Source organism: Microplitis demolitor, chromosome 5 (assembly GCF_026212275.2).
Source record: "Microplitis demolitor isolate Queensland-Clemson2020A chromosome 5, iyMicDemo2.1a, whole genome shotgun sequence".
NCBI classification, from domain to species: Eukaryota; Metazoa; Arthropoda; class Insecta; order Hymenoptera; family Braconidae; genus Microplitis; species Microplitis demolitor.
This window is the reverse complement of record NC_068549.1, coordinates 10,059,893-10,078,998: the sequence shown is the minus strand read 5'-3', so window position 1 is coordinate 10,078,998 and position 19,106 is coordinate 10,059,893. Positions and strand designations below refer to the sequence as shown.

Below are 19,106 nucleotides of genomic sequence, written 5' to 3'. Positions count from 1 at the left end.
GATTCGCAACCACTAAATATTAATATTAAGAGCTCATATTTTCGCAGGAACTTTATTTTGACGTCCTCTGACAGAATACTACGGCGATTCGAAAAAAAAAAACATTTGTCAATTTTTCTGACACACCCTACTATATATATTGTAACGGGTTTTTCAATACTGGGGATCTACCGGTGTGAAGTCCGAATACACTTACGATTTGGCAACCTTGTTCAAAATATTTACTGTTGGGCGCCAGGTAATTTTATAATCACCAAATAAACAATTATCAAATATCGACTGAGGGTGGTGGATCGGGAAAATGTCGGGCACTTACGATTACGATAAATGATTGATCAAAATTAAAAAAAAATAGTCGTATATTAAATTAACAAAATAATTGATCGGTTTTACACTAATTACTTGTTACAACAAAATATAAATGCCGTTGTCGGCTTGACGAAATATTTACGGAATACTTGAGGAGTGACGTCAGAGTATTGTACACGGCAAGACTCTATTACCGTTGAGAATGAGACATAGATAATCTGTAATTGTCAGAATTGCTCGATTGAAATAAAATAAAATATAAAATAATATTTTATTTCGATAACGCGTAAATTTCAATATCACAAAATTATTGCGCGTGAATAATTATTAAACTAACTATCATTTACACAAAACGCGTTTCACTGATTCATTAAACAAAATCAGTCGGTCGTACACTTAACTCATTTCTCGTGCCGAGGCTTTGGCTTGTTCACTTGTTCACGAGAGGCGATTTCGTGTTCACTCGAAATTTATTTATCGTGATAAATTGTTCGTTGTTCACTCGGATTGATCTTAACGGCGTAAATCGAATTGTTCAATAGTCGGTGTCGAAAATTGGTCGTTGGTCGGAGTCGAATTGTTCAAATACGAAAACGCGGCCGTTCATTACGGCGTCTATCCCGGATCTCCCGTTTCAATCCATGCAGTGGATCGATTGCTTGGTCGAAGTCGAAATTTTCGATTCTAGATGTCACTAGAATTAGCTGATCCGGTAACTATTGATTATGTCAAATAAATTCAAACGACGAGTCGATGTCGAATTTTCCATCATGCTACAATATATATATATATATATATCTATATATATATATATATATATATATATATATATATATATATATATATATATATTATAGTAACTGGTTACTTATAATTAATATCACTTATACACTACAATAATAACACACTTAAATTAGAAATAACAACTCCACAATTAGCAACAGTAAAAGAAAGGCAATCAAAGATATAGTTTATTAAGTACGTATGTATACTGTTATGCTGTCAATATTCGCTATGAGTGTGACTGCAGCGCCAGACAAAATATGAACTACGAGAGGCTGTCAGAGTATGTTTTTATACGTATGTCAATAGCAAAAAACAAAAATAAATGAATATTATAAATAATAGTAAAAAAAAAGTTATAAAAAATATGTGTCAATTTTATAGTAATTGCAGTTTTGTTTTTTAGTTAAACGAATCAACAATAAGTAAGTATAATGATAAAAAATAAAAAGAATGCAGCAAACATTTAGGTTAAGTTGTTTGAAATTCTTATCAAAGTTAAAAAATGATACTAAGGATAAAATCAAAATGAAAAATAAATAATTAAATAATAACAAAATAAATACTTTCACGTGTGCTTGTTCTCAATTTTAGTAATAACAGCCGCCCGTAACTCTGCAAGTAGCCACTGCAAACTCTTCAATCGACTTAATTTCCCCTACCATGGCTTCACTCAGAGCGAATGTGACTGACTGACTCTAGTCGCGCATCTATATAACAAGAGAAGAAGGCATTTGTTTTCTAGTTATTCAAATATATTTAAACATCAGTTTCACATTCGTTACACCACCCCCTTCTCAATAAATTATCGTCCCGATAAAAATTGTGTTGGAAGAATCGAACTGAATTGAAATTAAATTCATTTACAGTTTTAGTTCGATTTTGCTGTGGTTCTAACACACCCTATCTATCACTGTTCAGTCACGAGCTTGATTAGTTTGAATCAAGCTTCGTGCATTTCCGCTCGGTTCGGGAGTTGCCGAGCTCCCTACTGAGTGAGGGTCAGAATAGTGCCGGGTCGCTCGCTATTTGGGCCCGGCACATACAATTTCTAACTCAGGACCGTGTCAAAACGCCTTGAGAACCCGCTACAGGCTGGCCAATCACATAATTCGGTTTATATTGGTCAGCCAATGAAAGAGTTCGCTATCAACTGCTACCTGTTGGCACGCTTTTAAGCGAATGGGAAAATTCATTATAAGCAGCAAGGCTGCCACGTCGACACCAAGCTTCTCGACGATTCAACGACGCTACCATTATTCTTTCTACAACGTGTCTTTGCTACTTGCAAACTCGTGCTTGAACGGCTTCAGTAATTAATAACTTTTGTGACATTAAACTAAACCACTACGCTGAATTATCCTCAATATTTAGTCAGTATATCAAGGCTGCTATTTACTGAGAATATATAAATTATTCTTTCGCTAGTAATTAATTGTAAATTAATTTCCGTTGACTTAACCGCTACTGACCACGTGTCAATTTATACGTGAATTAAATATCTGAGTTTGCATTCGCTATCACGTATTAATTTCTAGTCGCATTCGCTTGAATATAAGTTCTCATAATTTTTAAGGTTTTAATAAGTGTAAATAAATCTATAATTTATTTATTGATAAAATCTGTGTAATTTTTAATTGTTTAATTCACCTCGCCTAAACCAGATCCAACTGATTTATTCGCTCATTTTACAATCACCCTACAGGGGAAACCACCATAGCCGAAAAACAACCCTATAGGCTAACGCAATGATATTAAAAAAATAAAAATAAATAGTCTATAATTCAATTGAGCTAAGAATTGATAAAAAAAATCAAATATTCTGCTAAGAAGTTAATCGATGCGCATGACTCTATTTTCCTATTCAACGAATCAAAAAAAAATAAAATTAAAAATCTAACCCTCCTCTTGATTAATGGATTTTCAATGGGAATGGGAACAGATACGGGATGGGAACAGAAACTCCTTCCTCTCCTCCTTGAAGGACTAGGAATGGACTCCTTCTCTCCTTCTCTAATGAAATTGGAAATATTTTCTGCACGTATTAACGAAATAAAACGAACATCTTCAATATTTTATTAAATTATATACTTAAACACATTTCATCGTTACATCCTATTGTTTATTAGTTGTTAACTTATAAATTTTCATTATCGTGATCAATATAATAATTTTGTTCTTAAATGCTCAATGTTCTACCGCTCGATCCATTCAGTCCATATGCCGATATGTTATCTCGAGTTAACACATCAATGATTACTGAATAATACATGTTGCAACGAATTTCAATTTTTCCCCCTAAAAGTTTCTTAGAAACTTTCCAGGGTATCCACCTATCTTCCAGGAGTCGTACACTACTTAAGAAAAATGTTGACTATGTCAACTCCGGATGGATCCCAAACCTCCAGTCAGGATACTGTTGACCAATAATAAATCCCAAGAATTCCAACTTTTGACTTAAGCTGAGCTCACTTAAACCAAAAGAAATATCCAGTCTCTCATCAAAGGCCCAGGAATTTCCGGAATCCTCTTACAAGGACCAATCGTTCAGGACCCTCAGCCAGACTTCCTTCAGCTAATAATCAAACTTAGAACATTCCCAGTCCTAATCGAATCCCGGGAATTCCTCAACAACGTTACCACCAAGATCTTTTAGAGCCCTCGGCCAGACTACTTTCAGTATCTCGAGAACTCACGACATCTACAGTGTGGTTATTTCGGTTCCACTGGCAGACTTCTTTTACGGACTATACCAGTCTTTAGGAAGTCATCCAGATAAATCTTTCAATTCTATCAGTTTAAAAGAGATATCCTAGTCTCACTAATTGACTACAGAATCCCGGAAACCCTTTACAACGTCTATGCTGAGATCGTTCAGGGTCCCAGTCGGACTTCTCTTTTATTTTTCTTATTGATCACAATATGGTGCAAGACGGTTTACATGCGCGATTTTATATTTTCCACCTGGTATTTTCCTAATTCTGTAAGTACGTTATTTAATTTTTTTTCAATTTCACAAGGACCCTCCCAATCGCATTGAAGTTAAGAAAATTATTAATTATTTTCGTTAATATTGGCTTTTTTTAAAAATTAATTTTAATTTATCATGATAATCTCAGCAGCTTCACAAAATTTTCCTATTTATCTGTGTAAAACTATATTCATTGACTCGATAAAATACTTGAGGTATTACACAGCCCTGACAGAAGAATACAAAAAAAAATTTCAAATTGACTATTGTAACGTAAATTTTACTTATACTTGATTAAACTCAACCAAATTACACTTCAACATTACCTCAATAAATTTACTCAATTGCTCAAACTCAAATTACGCAAAATCGGGCTATATTACACTTCGCCCACCAATCACTCCTCTCATCTCCTCCAGATCCTGACGAGCATCAGCCGACTTTTATTTCCCCGATATTCGCAACCGGTCTAAACGTACACGTAAATTAAAACCTATTATCTAAATCCTTCGGAGATGAGAGCAATGAACGGTGGTAGTGGCATGACCTGGTGCGCTCAGTATGCTAGGTTGTAGAGAGAGGGTCGCGGCTCTTTGGACTGCGGAAGAAGCCGATTAATTAAATTAAATTAAAACCAATTAAAGAAACGAAAACTAAATAAAAATATCGGAAAGACGACGCAAGAGTGACGCGGAGAGCCTGAACGGCGCACGGTCGAGTACTCTCGGTCCCTCAACCAAATAAATACCTGGGTATGACATCAGGAACCTCTCGTGGACGACGAATTACAAACGTAACACACACTTCCAGAAGAAATAATAAAAAAAATATAATAAATAATATGGTAGCCAGGACGGCAAATTTCACGACAAAACGGCTCCAAGAACACAATACTTAAAGCTATAAGCTCCGAAAACGATATTAGTCGCTCCAAAACTCCAAACTCGACTATCGGGTCTGCTCGTACTCGAGCGACCCCGAATCTCAACTTTCTCATACCATGGTCTTTTCACAACTGCTTCTCTATATTCTCCCACTCCATTCACTCGCACGCTCTACTGCATGCAGTCACTCTCACATTCTCGCTTCTCCATCCGTTCTTGTCCCACCACGTAGAAGCCGTGGCCTCACGGGTCTTCCCGAAATGTCACTCCCCGTGATATCCGAATTAAGCGAATTTTTGGCTTCCTCGAGCATCGCAAATGAGGCCTGCTATTCCCAAATAAACGCAAACGTACCCCAGCTAACTCCGAGTACCAACACGAAGGGACCGCAACATCTGACTCGCTCCTCCGCGATCACCACATCAACCCCGAGGGCTAACCCTAGGCCTAGTCGTCATCACTGGTCGGGAGGCACGTTATCTTGGCCACTATCCGCGACACAGCTAGACATTCCCCGTTAAATCCACGCTCTACCACACAGACACTCCAAAAAAGACAACGTAACGTACACTTACTCGTACTCTTATACTCTCAACACACGTACTGGCTCTATCTCTCTCTATCACACAGACACACACTTACTCCACCTTCAACTACATCTCGTCGGCAATGTAACGTCACACTATCTATACAAAATCGTTTATCTGTCGTTCTACAACACAAAAATCATTAAATGTGTTTGGTTCACTAATCACGTCAATCGATTATAAATCAAAAGAGTGGTTAAATATCACGATATTTTTAGTTAATTTGTACTGTTTTTTTTTTTAATTTTATTAAACTATTATTATTATTAAATAATGATACATCACCAATTTATCCTTTTCGAATTTTAAGTTGTCCATATGTTCAACTCCAGCTCCTCAATTGATGCTAAGAAAATATTCATCCCGCTCCACTGTTTTAAAAAAAAAAAATAACAATAATATTATCCAGCGTTTGATGTTTCGATTACTATTATTTTATATTTTTATCACACACGTAATTGCGCATACTCTCACTTTAACATAAATTAATAAAAAAATATTTTCACAATCCCTCGCGGTTTTGGAAATACCGAAATAATACCGGAATTGTACAGTATAAATATTGCATAAATATGGTATTACTCGAGTTATTTTTGCCAGTTTTTTTGCCGCATTATTACTAAAAATCTACGAAATAAATTCAGAATATTTACGGCAATAAATCAGAAAAAATACGGTATTTTCACAGCATCAAAACCGTAATTATACAGCATATTTATAGTATATTTTCGGCATTTCTGCAGCATCTAACCGCTCTATCCGGAAAAAAATTTATGTATAATTATATAAAATTTTATTTAGTTATGTCTAATTTTATATAATTATATATAACTTTATAAAGTTATATGGAATAACTGTCATGAAAAAAAAAAAAAAAAAAAAACCGTCTACCCGTGGACTCGATCCCGAGACCTAATTATTCAAATTCTGATCTGGTAGCCATTATGCCAAATCACTTACTTGAAAGATGTTATTAATTGTATTCACATGGATACACACGAACTTTAGAAAATTGAAAACATCAATTTTCACAGATAGTTATTTTCACTTACATTTTTTTGTTTGAGTAAGAATTGTGTGAACCAATAAAATACAATAAAAAATATTACATTTTGCACATTTTCGATGATGTTAAATGCAGAAGCAAACAAAAAATAAAACAATATTTTTTACAATTTTCTATTTCATCAGCGTAAATCTGGCAAAATTGCAGGATACTGACAGTATTATTATCACAAAAACAATGATTTCATTATTGTAACATTATCGTATAATAGTTTTTATACAGCATTTTATTGGTAAAAGTTCGGCATTTTTACAATCTTTTCGCAGCATTTTTTCAGTAAAAGTTCAGCATTTTTATAGTAATATTACTGTAGTAATCTGGTGACTCTACAGCATAAGTACAGAAAGTATATGGCATAACTACAGGAAAAAACTGGCCAATATAACTATATTAATACCAAATTATTACGGTAAATTTACGGCATGTGCATAAATGCCGAAAATATACGGCATTTTTACGGCATTCTCAAAACCGCGAGGGATACTAATTTATTAATCACGAATTTTTTTTTTATATATGTAGTATATCACACAAGTAAATTCAAATATGTACTGACACCTATTAAGAAAAATATTTTCACAAAACTTAATTATTTAATTACTGAATTCATTTAAATTATTACACGCACTTGAAATCTATATTATAAAACATCCACAAAACTTATTTAATTCATCACGTCGCGTCACGATATTTTGACAAATATATTTTTTTATTTTATATTTGTACTGATTTTATTGTATTTACGAGCATGGTAACTCAAGACTTAGAATTTAGCGTACAGGTATTAACGATTTTGATACAGATTTTTGATTTAAGTTATAGTTAAGAATTAAATATGGAGTAACGTTTAGCTACAGTTATCGGTTTTGTTAAGAAAAATTATAGTAAAGATTTAGAGTCAGAATTATGGAAATTAAATATGGAATATGGTTTGAGATTTTAAGTTTGAGATAATGATAAAGTTTGAGTTTTAGTTTACAGTTTTGAAATTTTGAGTATGTGGAGAAGTCAGTGTTACCGTGGAGCGGGACTTGAATTAGTCACCCGGTATCATCTGATGATAGAACCTAGTTCTATCCCTATGAGACTTCATGGTAGATTGCAGAGGTCTAGCTGAAATGCTAGCGCTCCAGTATATAAAAAATCTGATGGATGCAGATTGGGATTAGTTTTTGAGTTTTGGTTTGGCAGGCCTCAATAGTAATATTGTGATCGTTGCTGTTGTGGAAGCCGTTTGGTCATTTTGAATTGTTTTTGTCTGACAGGCATCAGAGGACAAGTCATGACCACTTGTACCACTGAGGAAGTCATAGGTCACTTAGTTTTAAGTTTTACGATCCCAGCTGAAGTCTGCTCCAGGAGAGCAACTACCAAGGATATCCATACTCAAAGTCAGGTTTAGTAAGTACGTTTGGTGAGGTATAAGCCTCCAGTTACCGATATAGTAGAGTTTGGGAATTGATTTATGGATTTAGAATATAGAGTTCAGTTATAGATAATGATAAGATTTAGTTTGAGGTTTCGGATTTTGAGGATTGAGGAAACAGAAGTCGAAGGGAGACCTTCGAAGAAGACGGACGTGAGCATTCAGCTCTGGTCGCTCGAAGCGAGCAGACGTGTCCAGAAACGGCGTTACAGTTCATGGCATTGCGGAAAGCTACAGATTAAGATTATTGTTACAGAAGTATTATTTAAAACAGTGTGAGAGGTTACTTGATATTTTATTCAGCAGTAATCAGGTATGAAATAATTATTAATAATTGATTGAGTTCGAGTCAGAGTCTTGAGATATTATGCTGTTTTGATTAACGAAAATATTTAAGAACTGAGAGAATTATGAGAATATTGTTACAGTTAGAGTCATGTTCCTGATTTATTGGTAATATTATTTTATAAAATAATTATAAGAAATATGTCTAATCATTAAACCAATTGTCGTCTAATTGACGTCAATATTGGACTCATGTACGTTAGTTTTACTAGTTTTGTTAAAAAGAATGTTCTAGAATATCGGTTTTTATAATTTGTTCTAAGGTACTGAATACTAGTTGATTGTTAATTAGCTCTAGTAATTAATTAATTTATTTTTAATGTATCGATACATATCCTTTAAATGTCAATTTACCTTTTTGTTAAGATTAACTTCATTATTATTAGATTCAGTATTTTGTTATAAAGAAGAATTGTTTGTACGAAGCTACAGTATTTTGTTAAATGTTAAATGGAGATTTTAGATTATTTGTTGTTTAATAAAAATTGCAAATTCACTGATAATCTACATGAATTTGGAATGATGTAACCCGTACCACTCTCTCTCTCTCCATAAACCTACACACTGAGCGACACCATGGCATACCGTAACTCTGTTTTTAGTTTTCCAGTCTCTGTTTTGGTTTTTGCTTATAAGTCCTGAGCACTTTGTTAAGTTTTAATTATAGTTTTTTTTTATTTAGTTGCGTGCTTTTGGTGATAATTCCACGGATAAAAAATTATCCAGTTTTATTTATGCGTGGTTTTGAGATAGTTCCACAGATCAAAAATTTATCTAATTCTTAAGATTTACTGGTTTGGTGATTCAAGTGATAAAAATTACCTGGCACTCTGTCAGTATTGAGAGTGGAGGCTAAAGATAGAGAACGAAGTTTGTAGCGCAAAAATCTTGGCGTATTAACGTATGCTTGGGTAGATTATGTGTTATAACATATATTTTCAATACCATGTTGGCATGATATGTATCAGTGATATCACACTGAGACGAAACTGCTCTATTCGAAATAAAACACTTGAACGGACTCTAACACCTTCAGCTAGTTATTCAACAAAAATATAGTATATGTATACTATTCGAAGAGACCAGCAGAAATTCACCGAGTATTTTAACATCATTCACTTCACTCAAATAATTTGAACGTTAATGATCATGTACTCTACCAGGTTAAAAATAGAAATTTTTTTTTGAATTTTGAATTTTATAAATCCCCAAGCATGGGCTAGGTCTGGCAACCAAGCTTATCCCGAGATTAGAATTCCAGACCTACCAAGGCTGGGCCAAGACTGGCTTACAAGCTTGGCCCAGGGTTCTACAAAGTTGGACCAAGTCTGGGCCCGTCGTACTTTCCTCTTTGGGATTCTCTTCGAAGTAAATTTCACTCCTAGGGGTTTCAATAAAAAAACAGTCATCTACTTCGCCGCGTTCACTCTGGATTCAATCCGCCATTGCTCCGCAAATGATTTATCCTAATTAAAAGAAACGATTTAAAACGATTAGAAAAAAAAAATTAAAAATACTTTTTAATGTTTATGAATACTTTAAACACTTTTGAATCGCCCTTCTTATGAGCATTTAACACTGCAAATCGTTTCTCTTAATCAGGGTACAGTGTAATGCATACCCTCGCAGATTTGAATCACGGTGAAAACACCGTGGGTTTGTTCCATTTTACTACTGTGATTACGCGGTGTATCCACCGTGATTTCACGGTGGCTTTACCACCGTGTGTACACGGTGTTTCCACTATCATTAGGCAGTGGATACACCGTGGAACCACGGTAGTGAAATCGCACAAAATCACGGTGGAATCACGGTAGCTACTTCGTGTAATCACAGCGGAAACACGATGTATACACGGTGGTAAAATGGAACAATCCCACTGTGTTCACACTTCCATGGTGTTTCCATCGTGATTCAAATCTGCACAGGTAATTATATAATTGATTGAAAAATAAATATTATTTATTATATATTTATAGAATGTTCACGGTGCATTTTGGCCTCCTTTGAAGAAACTTGATATATCTAGTAATGCTTTAAAATATTTATCTGCAAATTTATTGGGAATGTGGTTCAAGCTAGAAAAATTAAATTTAGTTAATAACGATTGGAGTTGTGATTGCAAAAATCAATATTTGGTAAATTACTACATTTATTCAAATAATTTTTAATCGTATATGGCTGACTAATCTTTTTTATCATCAGATTACCCAGCTTCTTCCTACATTTGGAAAGGCTTTAATGGAAGAAGATGTTGATAAATTATTTTGCACTGCACCTCCAGAACATGCTGGTAAAAATTTGACATCACTAGCGCATCAAAGATTACGATGTCTTGATCGTTATGGAGCTCAACCTGAACGTGATGCGGAAATTCTCGTTGGCATATTAATCGGTCTTCTTCTAGCTCTTCCTGTTGTACTTACCTTATTTCTTCTTTGGCGTCGAGGATTCGTCTTCTGTGGACGACAAAGTCCTGCAAGCTTTTCTAGAGCTTTTTACAATCGTGCCTCGAGTAATGATAACTAAAACTAAATACACATCACTCAAAAAATTTAAAGATTGGAAACTTTCAGTTACTTTACAACTGCTGGAATTTAGTGATAAATGATTGTTGAATATTGAAAACATTTTTAAGACTCAAGTTTGTTATCTACGACAAAAAAATTATATTTTGATACCCTTGCGATCTTAAATCTACTTTGGAACCACTTTGGAACTAGTCAGAATGAAACTATAGTCCATCGTGTTTCCAGAGTGGTTTTGTCTCTTTGTTTAAGAGTGAAGCCTGACTGGAATCTAACTAAAACCAGAGCATACCCAAAGTATTCCCAGAGTGTATTCGTGGTAATTCCAGAGTATAAATTCAAAATAAATCCAGAGCAAATTTCGAATAAATCCAATGTAAGTCCAGAATGTAACCAGAGTGTTTCCAGAGTAAAACCAAAAAATGTCCAGAACGAATTCACAGTGTATTTTAGAGTGGAACAACAATATAACCAGAACGAATCCAGAGTGGAGCCGAAGTGCATTACGAGTGGCATCAGAGTATATCCAGAGTAAATTAATAGTAAAAATTCAGAGTGAATCCCGAAAAAGTTTCACCAAAAAATTCAAAATAATGCTCAATCATATTTACAAATAACTCATAATTTTCGTAACCCAGAAACTCAATAAATTTTTATAAAAATGTATAATAAATTGTTAATATTATTTATAAACAATTAATAAGAAATTAAAATTAAACATCAAAAATAGAATTAGCATGATATAAAGGTTCAAGACCCAAGAAAAAATGATTTTGCCTAATTATATATAATCACTTATATATGATCAGATCCAATAATTGGCCAGATTTGATTATGACGATTAATGATGATTAAATTTTTAATCGTCACAAATCGTTTTGTTTAATCAGGGTATATACACACAACGTTTGTTAAGCGTTACATGTAGTAAATATATATATATATATATATATATATATATATATATATCTATAGTAATCAGCCGGCGGTAACTAGCCGTAGCCGACATTTTTAAGTCTTCACAGTACTTGAGTAAATTCCCCCTGATTAAACAAGACGATTTGTGACGATTAAAACTGTTTTAATCGTTTTGAATCGTCATAAATCGTCAATTGATGATTAAAAGCGATTCAATTTTTCGAATGAAGATTAAAGACGATTCATGACGATTTGAAATTTTAATCGTCATTAATCGTTTTCAATCGTAAAATAATAAAACGTCTTTTGATGATTTGGGACGATTAAATCTGAAAATTCATGATGATTATGACGTTTAACGACGATTAATGATGATTTAATTTTTAATTGTTTTTAATCGTCACAAATCGTATTGTTTAATCAGGGCCTCAAGTACTGACATCATCGTTTGGGTGAAAATTCCCGAATTATTATAATTATTATTTATTATCAAAAATGTCTATAAGATATTATCATTATTATTTTTTACATTTAAAATAATTGATTTGCTTTATTTTAATTTAATTTACATACCCGAGCGGTCAGTTAACAATAATTAATTAATTATTAATTATTATTATAAAAATTTATTATTCGGGTGTGCATGAGAGTACTTCCGTATCTTTCTCTATCTCAACTGTATTGAGAGATAATATAACATAAAAATATTGTTATTATTGATTATTTAAAATAATTCAGATGAAATAATTTGTTTATCTTATTTAATATCAAAATTAATATTATTTATTAATTAAATTATATTTTCTTTTTATATTGAGTTTATAATTTTTTTTCTTTACTGGAATCATTGTGTTCGAAGTCCACCCCCAGGGGAAAAATTTATATTCGTCTTGAACTGAATATTGTCTATTAATTTAAGTACACTATATATTGTGAGAATTATTGTTAGTTATTAATTTTGTTCTTTATATAATCAAACAAGTGGAATCCAACAGCTGTCGGGGAAATTTGATATTTATTTTCCTTGGATCTATTCTACTGCTTTAATTTTATTTGTTTAATCTTATTTATTAATTGTCTATAAACTTTTCACTGTTTATTTAATTTCTATTATTTCATTCGATTGTTTTATCTGCTTCGTTACAAACTGCTTGCTCGGATCTTCCCTCGTAAATTTTCCCCTGAACAATAATTTTGTCCGTTTTGAAATAAACGGTCTGGTGCCTGCGTGCACTAACCCAGCCTGAGGAGCTGGTCCAGGCACAACAACAACTATTTATTTATAACTCACCGAATATTTATTCATGGTATAAACTTAATATTTTATTATTTCTAATTTAAAAACATCAACAGTTATTTATTGTTTATTTCTATTTTGGAATTAATTTTTACGAAATTTATAATTAATTAAATTAATCACTTAATTAATTTTCAATTGATAATCACACGTGGGTAGCTGCATACGTTCTACCGGACCCATTTGCGTCTCCGTCACGAAATTTGAGAAGTTATTCGTTATATCATTTTTACAATCTCATTGAAAATATCTGTAAATTATTAATTAAGTGATTCAATTAGGATTTATTGTCTTCATCAATATAAATGTCGGTTAAATTAAAATAAAAAAAAAATTACAATCGGTTAACTACTATTTTACTACGGGATTAACCGTCTAATCAATGTCCCACGTCAATGCTGCTTAACTCTAGTTATCACTGGATGGTAGTCTGATTCTCTAGTTTGCTATAGACTTATAATTGAGAAAAATGTATGGCATTACTTAACTCAAATAATCCAATTGATGCATCCTACGTAAATAATGCATCTAATGATGAATTTGGTTTTGTACATAGATTACAATAGAATTCATTAGATAGATATAATCAAATCAAATTGAACATTTTTTAAGTATTGGAGGTTTAAGTTTGATTGATAGTTGATAAAATAAAAATTTAATAACATTAATATTAAAATTGTCACATTAAGTAATATATATATATATATATATATATATATATATATATATATATATATATGTATGTATATATATTTAGCATTTAAAGGTAAAAATTAAATAAAATATAATATTTAATATAATTATTAATTTAATATAATTAAATAAAGGTAAAAATTAAATTAAATATAATAAATAAATTATTTTAACCAACTAATAATGTTAAATAAATGTTTTATTTAACCAACGTATTTAACACAGTAAAATTTGAGAATACAAAAGAAGAATGCTTGGATGCATGTACGCAGTCCAGCGGTATATGACTTAATGTTATGTCTCTACGAATGAAGTAGAGACGGAATATGGAAAAATCGATGTTCGGCGTAGATTGCCGAAACTAATCGATCGTACTTACTGTAGCAACGCTACAGAACTCCCATTGTTTTTTTTTTTTTTTTTTAATTTAATACACGATAATTAAAGTAATGTAATATTTACAAATGACATGAATAAATAAATAAGTAAATGATTGAGTATAATACAGGGGTGAATTGTTACTTTGTAAAAAAAAACTTTTATGTAAAAAAAAAATTTAATCGCGTAAATTTTAAATATTAAACCGGACTCGGCGTTTTTAGTCCCAAGTAGTGTGTTATTGGTCGGCTGGGAGTTTGTTGTCATCGTCGTCGTGTCGACTAAATTTGCCTCGTAGACCGGCTTCAATCTATCTACTGAAATGGCGATTTGTCGTCCTCGGAAATCGACGATGAAGTATTTATCGTGTCGGGTTATAACACGATATGGATCTTCATACGGTGCTGAGAAAGATGGTCCAACCTGGTCATTCCGTACCAGTACGTGACTGCAAGTACTAAGGTTTCTGAAACAGAAAACAGAATGCTTGCCATGACGCGACATTTCAGCCGGTGCCAATGAATTGAAATGACGTTTTAATGTATTGACAATATGATGAGGTGAAGTTTTATTACTGGGAGTGAGTAATTCACCAGGCAAACGCATTGGCTCACCGTACACTAATTTAGCAGGGGCCGTCTGGATGTCGCCTTTCCAAGCAGTGCGTCATACCATGATTCTTGATAACACAAAAGTGCTACTTTTAGCTGACGATGTAAACATTCGATGAGACCGTTGGCTTGCGGGTGATATGGTGTAGTATGTTGGTATTTAATTCCAAACATTTTTAATAACGACTGGAAAAACGACGATTCAAATTGCGGACCTTAGTTCGAAGTTATGCGTTTCGGTACTCCGTGGCGAGAATTCCAGTGCAGTGATAGTGCATGTGCTATTGTCTCTGCAGTTCCATTGGATAACGGGACAGCCTCAGGAAACCTCGTGAATCCGTCGATGATCGTTAGGCATTGTTTGAAGCCTCTTGATGTTTTCAAAGACACTAGGTCGATATGAATGTGCTCGAATCGTTCAGTTGGAGGTTCAAAACTGACGATCGGCGATGACACGTGTCTCTGGATTTTATTCTTCTGGCAATCAATGCAAGATCCTTTGATTCCAGGATGAGCTAGCGAGTGCAGTGAATTAAAAACCTTCTTTCTCAGCGGCTCTGAGACGTAAGGTCGCACTGTACCTGATGCAATGTCACAATACAATGCTAAACCGTTGTCGAAATTGATTCGTCGAAGCTGCAACGCAGTTGTCTGTCGCAGCAGTTGTTGAAGCTCGAGATCTTGCTTCTGTGCATCGGTGAGTCCTTCCGATGTAATGGCACTAAACACTGCTTCGACTCATGACAATGTGTCAGCGACAATATTGTCGTTACTCGACAAATGTCTAATGTCAGTCCTAAATTGACCGGTGAATTCGAGTCGATGAAATTGCCAAGGCGATGCTTTTTCGGTGCGCTGTTTGTAAGCGTGCTGAAGCGGCTTGTGATCAGTGTAGATCGTAACATGCCGGCCTTCGAAAATATGCTGAAAGTATTTTACAGTCTCGTAGATGGCGTTCAACTCACGGTCGTACATCGACAATTTTTGAATCGACGGGGATATTTTTCGACTGAAAAATGCCAGTGGTTGTCAGTTGTTATCCACTTTTTGTTGTAAAACGGCTCCAATACCGATTTCGGATGCGTCGGGGAATATTGCCCGGTCAGCATCGATTTTAGAGTGTACCAACAAAGTAGCATCCGCGAGAACTCGTTTAGCTGACTTAAAAGACTCGTGCAGTTTAGATGTCTAGTTGACTGGATAAGAGCCTTTAACTTCTGGTCCTTCCAGGATTTTGTTAAGCGTTGCTAGAATTTCTGCAGCGTTCTTAATGAACTTTCTGTAAAAATTCACTGTGCCGAAGAATCGACGAAGAGCTTTTGCGGTGGTAGGAGGCTCAAAATCGACAATAGCCTCGACTTTATCCGGTAACGGCTTAATTCCATTTTTGGTGAGGACATGGCCGAGAAATTTTACAAAATTTGCAAAATCGACGACTGACAATATATTTTCACCGTGTAAAAATGCGGCAAAGTCGTCACGATAACGCAACGAATATTTATCGATGGGCGTTCAATCATTAAGCGGGCAATCATCACCGCACGGCCTCCATTCTCCGGACTTTTTCTGTGCTAGATGAAGTGGTGAAGCCTAAGCGCTGTTGGATGGTTTGCGAATACCTTCCTCGATCATTTTCCGGAACTCGGCTTGTGCGATTTTCAATTTATCTGGAGCCAGGCGTCTTGCTTTGCATAAAACTGGCGGTCCAGTTGATGTTCGAATATGATGCATCGTTGAATACTTTTTTGTTTGACGATGAGTAGTGATAGGTCATGGAATATCGGTGAATTCTCTAATAATTCCATAAATGCAGAATTACCATCGACTGCTTTAATATTTATTTCTGCCGATGTTGTGTGAGAATTTCCGGGTGTCAATAAACCAGTGATGCCATTACGAAGGCATTTTCGTTTTAGGTCGACTAGTAAGTCATAATGACTTAAGAAGTCTGTACCTATAATCGGTTTAGAGACGTCAGCAGTGTGAAAATTCCATGACAATTCACGGTGTAGTCCAAGATTCAATGTAATCAAATCTTAACCATAGGTTTAAATTATCGAGCCGTTAGCGGCATATAATTGGTATCCTATTGGTGTACTGATTGATTTTAGCCAGCCTCGTGGAAAGACGAACAAATCGGAGCCGGAATCGACAAGACTTTCTGTTCCTGTAGTTCAGTCTTGGATAAACAGACGGCGAGAAATCGATTGAGAATCATTAGCCACCTCTACTGATTCTCGTTTAAGTATCCCTGCCATTTACAGCCAGGAGCGCATGATTGGGCATTTTTACCACGCTTGAAATGATACCAGCAACAGTCGAATTTTTTAACTTTCCGAGGATGATGGTGTCGGTATGTTCTGGATCGTGTGTTCGGAATTTGCTCCTGAGCAGGCATTCCGCTAACCTCGGCAGTCAATAGTGCAAGTTGCCTCCGCAAAGCAGCAATTTCCTCTGCAGTGGATGCGTACATTTTTAAAAACAGAATGTAAAAATAAAATTTCAAATAATAACAATATTACCTGCACTTAAAATTATTTTATTTTCTTGTCACTCTCAGTTTCAGAGTCTGACATCACCCGTCAACAATTTCTTTAATTCGGAACTATGCTACTGAAAGATTATCGATGACGCACGGCTCAGGAATGTGCAGCCAGTGAATCGGCTTAATCCTCTATGGTATTTCCGGTGACGGAAAGAAAATTATACGTGACACTGCACGAAAAATTAATTGTAATTTTTTTTATCACAGGTCGCGAAAACTTTTATCACTATTCGATTCGCACTAAAAGTCCCTCGAATCAACACATGTGGCATAACGTCCATAAGATACCCAGCAATGCACCACTGGTAATAAAAATGATATAAAACCGCACAATGATAAAAAATCACTGCACTAACTCAAAAATAAATTCACACAAAATTAACTGTGAATAAAAAATCACGGTCTCGCCGATTAAACGGCAACGCGAGAAAATATTCGCGGCAAAAGGATGCGAGAACTCGCGGAATTTTTACACTGTGTAATGCACGTGTTTGACGCTTCCCTTAAAAAGAGATCACGTCGGGGTCACCAATTTAGCAGTTAAGGGTAAAAATTAAATATACTAAATAAATTATTTAAACCAACTAATAATCTATATAAAAGAAAATCAATTGCTGTTCGTTAGTCTCGCTAAAACTCGAGAACGGCTGAACCGATTTGCCTAATTTTGGCGTTGAATTATTTGTGAAGTCCAAAAAAGGTTTGAAAGGCGAATAAATATGAGTTTAGTTGTTATCGAAAAGATATCTAAAAACAAACATTTTTTGACTCTTTAAAAATTTTGTTTAAACCGCTTTTCGCAAAGCTACAGGCATTTCAAAAAAAAATCTCTTGATTTTTTAAAATTCGATATTTCGAAAACGGTTGAAGGAAAAAATTTGAACAACATCATGAAGGCCTCTTTCAACCTATGCTAAAAGATAAAAGTTTCAAAAAAATCCGAGGTTCAAAAGCTAAATGGTGTCTGGTTGGCGTGAAACGCCTCATAGATAGCCCAAACTGAAAATCGAACCCAGACCACGTCGGTATCGCGCCGAGTAATCTACCAGTTGAGCTATCTGGCACTATACTATATTCCGTTCAATTTGATCTATAACTTATTCAGCCACACCATCCATCATACGGTAATACACCAATTTTATACAGTGGAAACCTAAACAGAGTTGATTTTTTTATTTTGCTTTACAATCGATTGAAGCAGTACGAAGTCTGCCGGGTCAGCTAGCATTAAATAAATGTTTCATGGAACCAACGTATTTAACACAGTAAAATTTGAGAATGTAAAAGAATAATGCTTGAATGCGTGTACGTACTCCAGCGGTATATGACTTAATGTTCTGTCTCTACGAATGAGGTAGAGACAGAATATGGAAAAATCAATGTTCGGCGTAGATTGCCGAAACTAATCGATCGTAATTACTGTAGCAACGCTATATATATATATATATATATATATGTTCAATCACGAGCTTGACTAATTTAAATCAAGCTTCGTGCATTTCCCCTAAGTCCGGGAGCTGCCGAACTTGCTACTTACTGAAGGTCAGAATAGTGCCGGGTCACTCGCTATTTGGGCCCGGTACATACAATTTCTAATTCAGGACCGTGTCAAGACGCCTTGAGAACCCGCTACAAGCTGGCCAATCACATAATTCGTTTTATATTGGTCAGCCAATGGGAGAGTTCGCTATCAACTGCTACCTGTTGGCGCGCTTTTAAGCCTATGGGGAAATTCGTTATATGCAGCAAGGCTGCCACGTCGACA

At 34.6% G+C, this 19,106-nt stretch overlaps 1 protein-coding gene across 1 annotated transcript in view; it reads left to right on the top strand.

The window, feature by feature from the left end:
- Positions 1-12,549, top strand: part of LOC103575591 (leucine-rich repeat-containing protein 15) — a 134,048-nt gene extending 121,499 nt beyond the window's left edge. The window contains exons 5-6 of the mRNA XM_053739430.1: positions 10,351-10,509; positions 10,577-12,549. Of these exons, the coding sequence (XP_053595405.1) occupies positions 10,351-10,509; positions 10,577-10,900 (483 nt within the window). The 3' untranslated portion in view covers positions 10,901-12,549. The remainder of the gene's footprint in view (positions 1-10,350; positions 10,510-10,576) is intronic.
- The last annotated feature ends 6,557 nt before the right edge of the window (positions 12,550-19,106 follow it).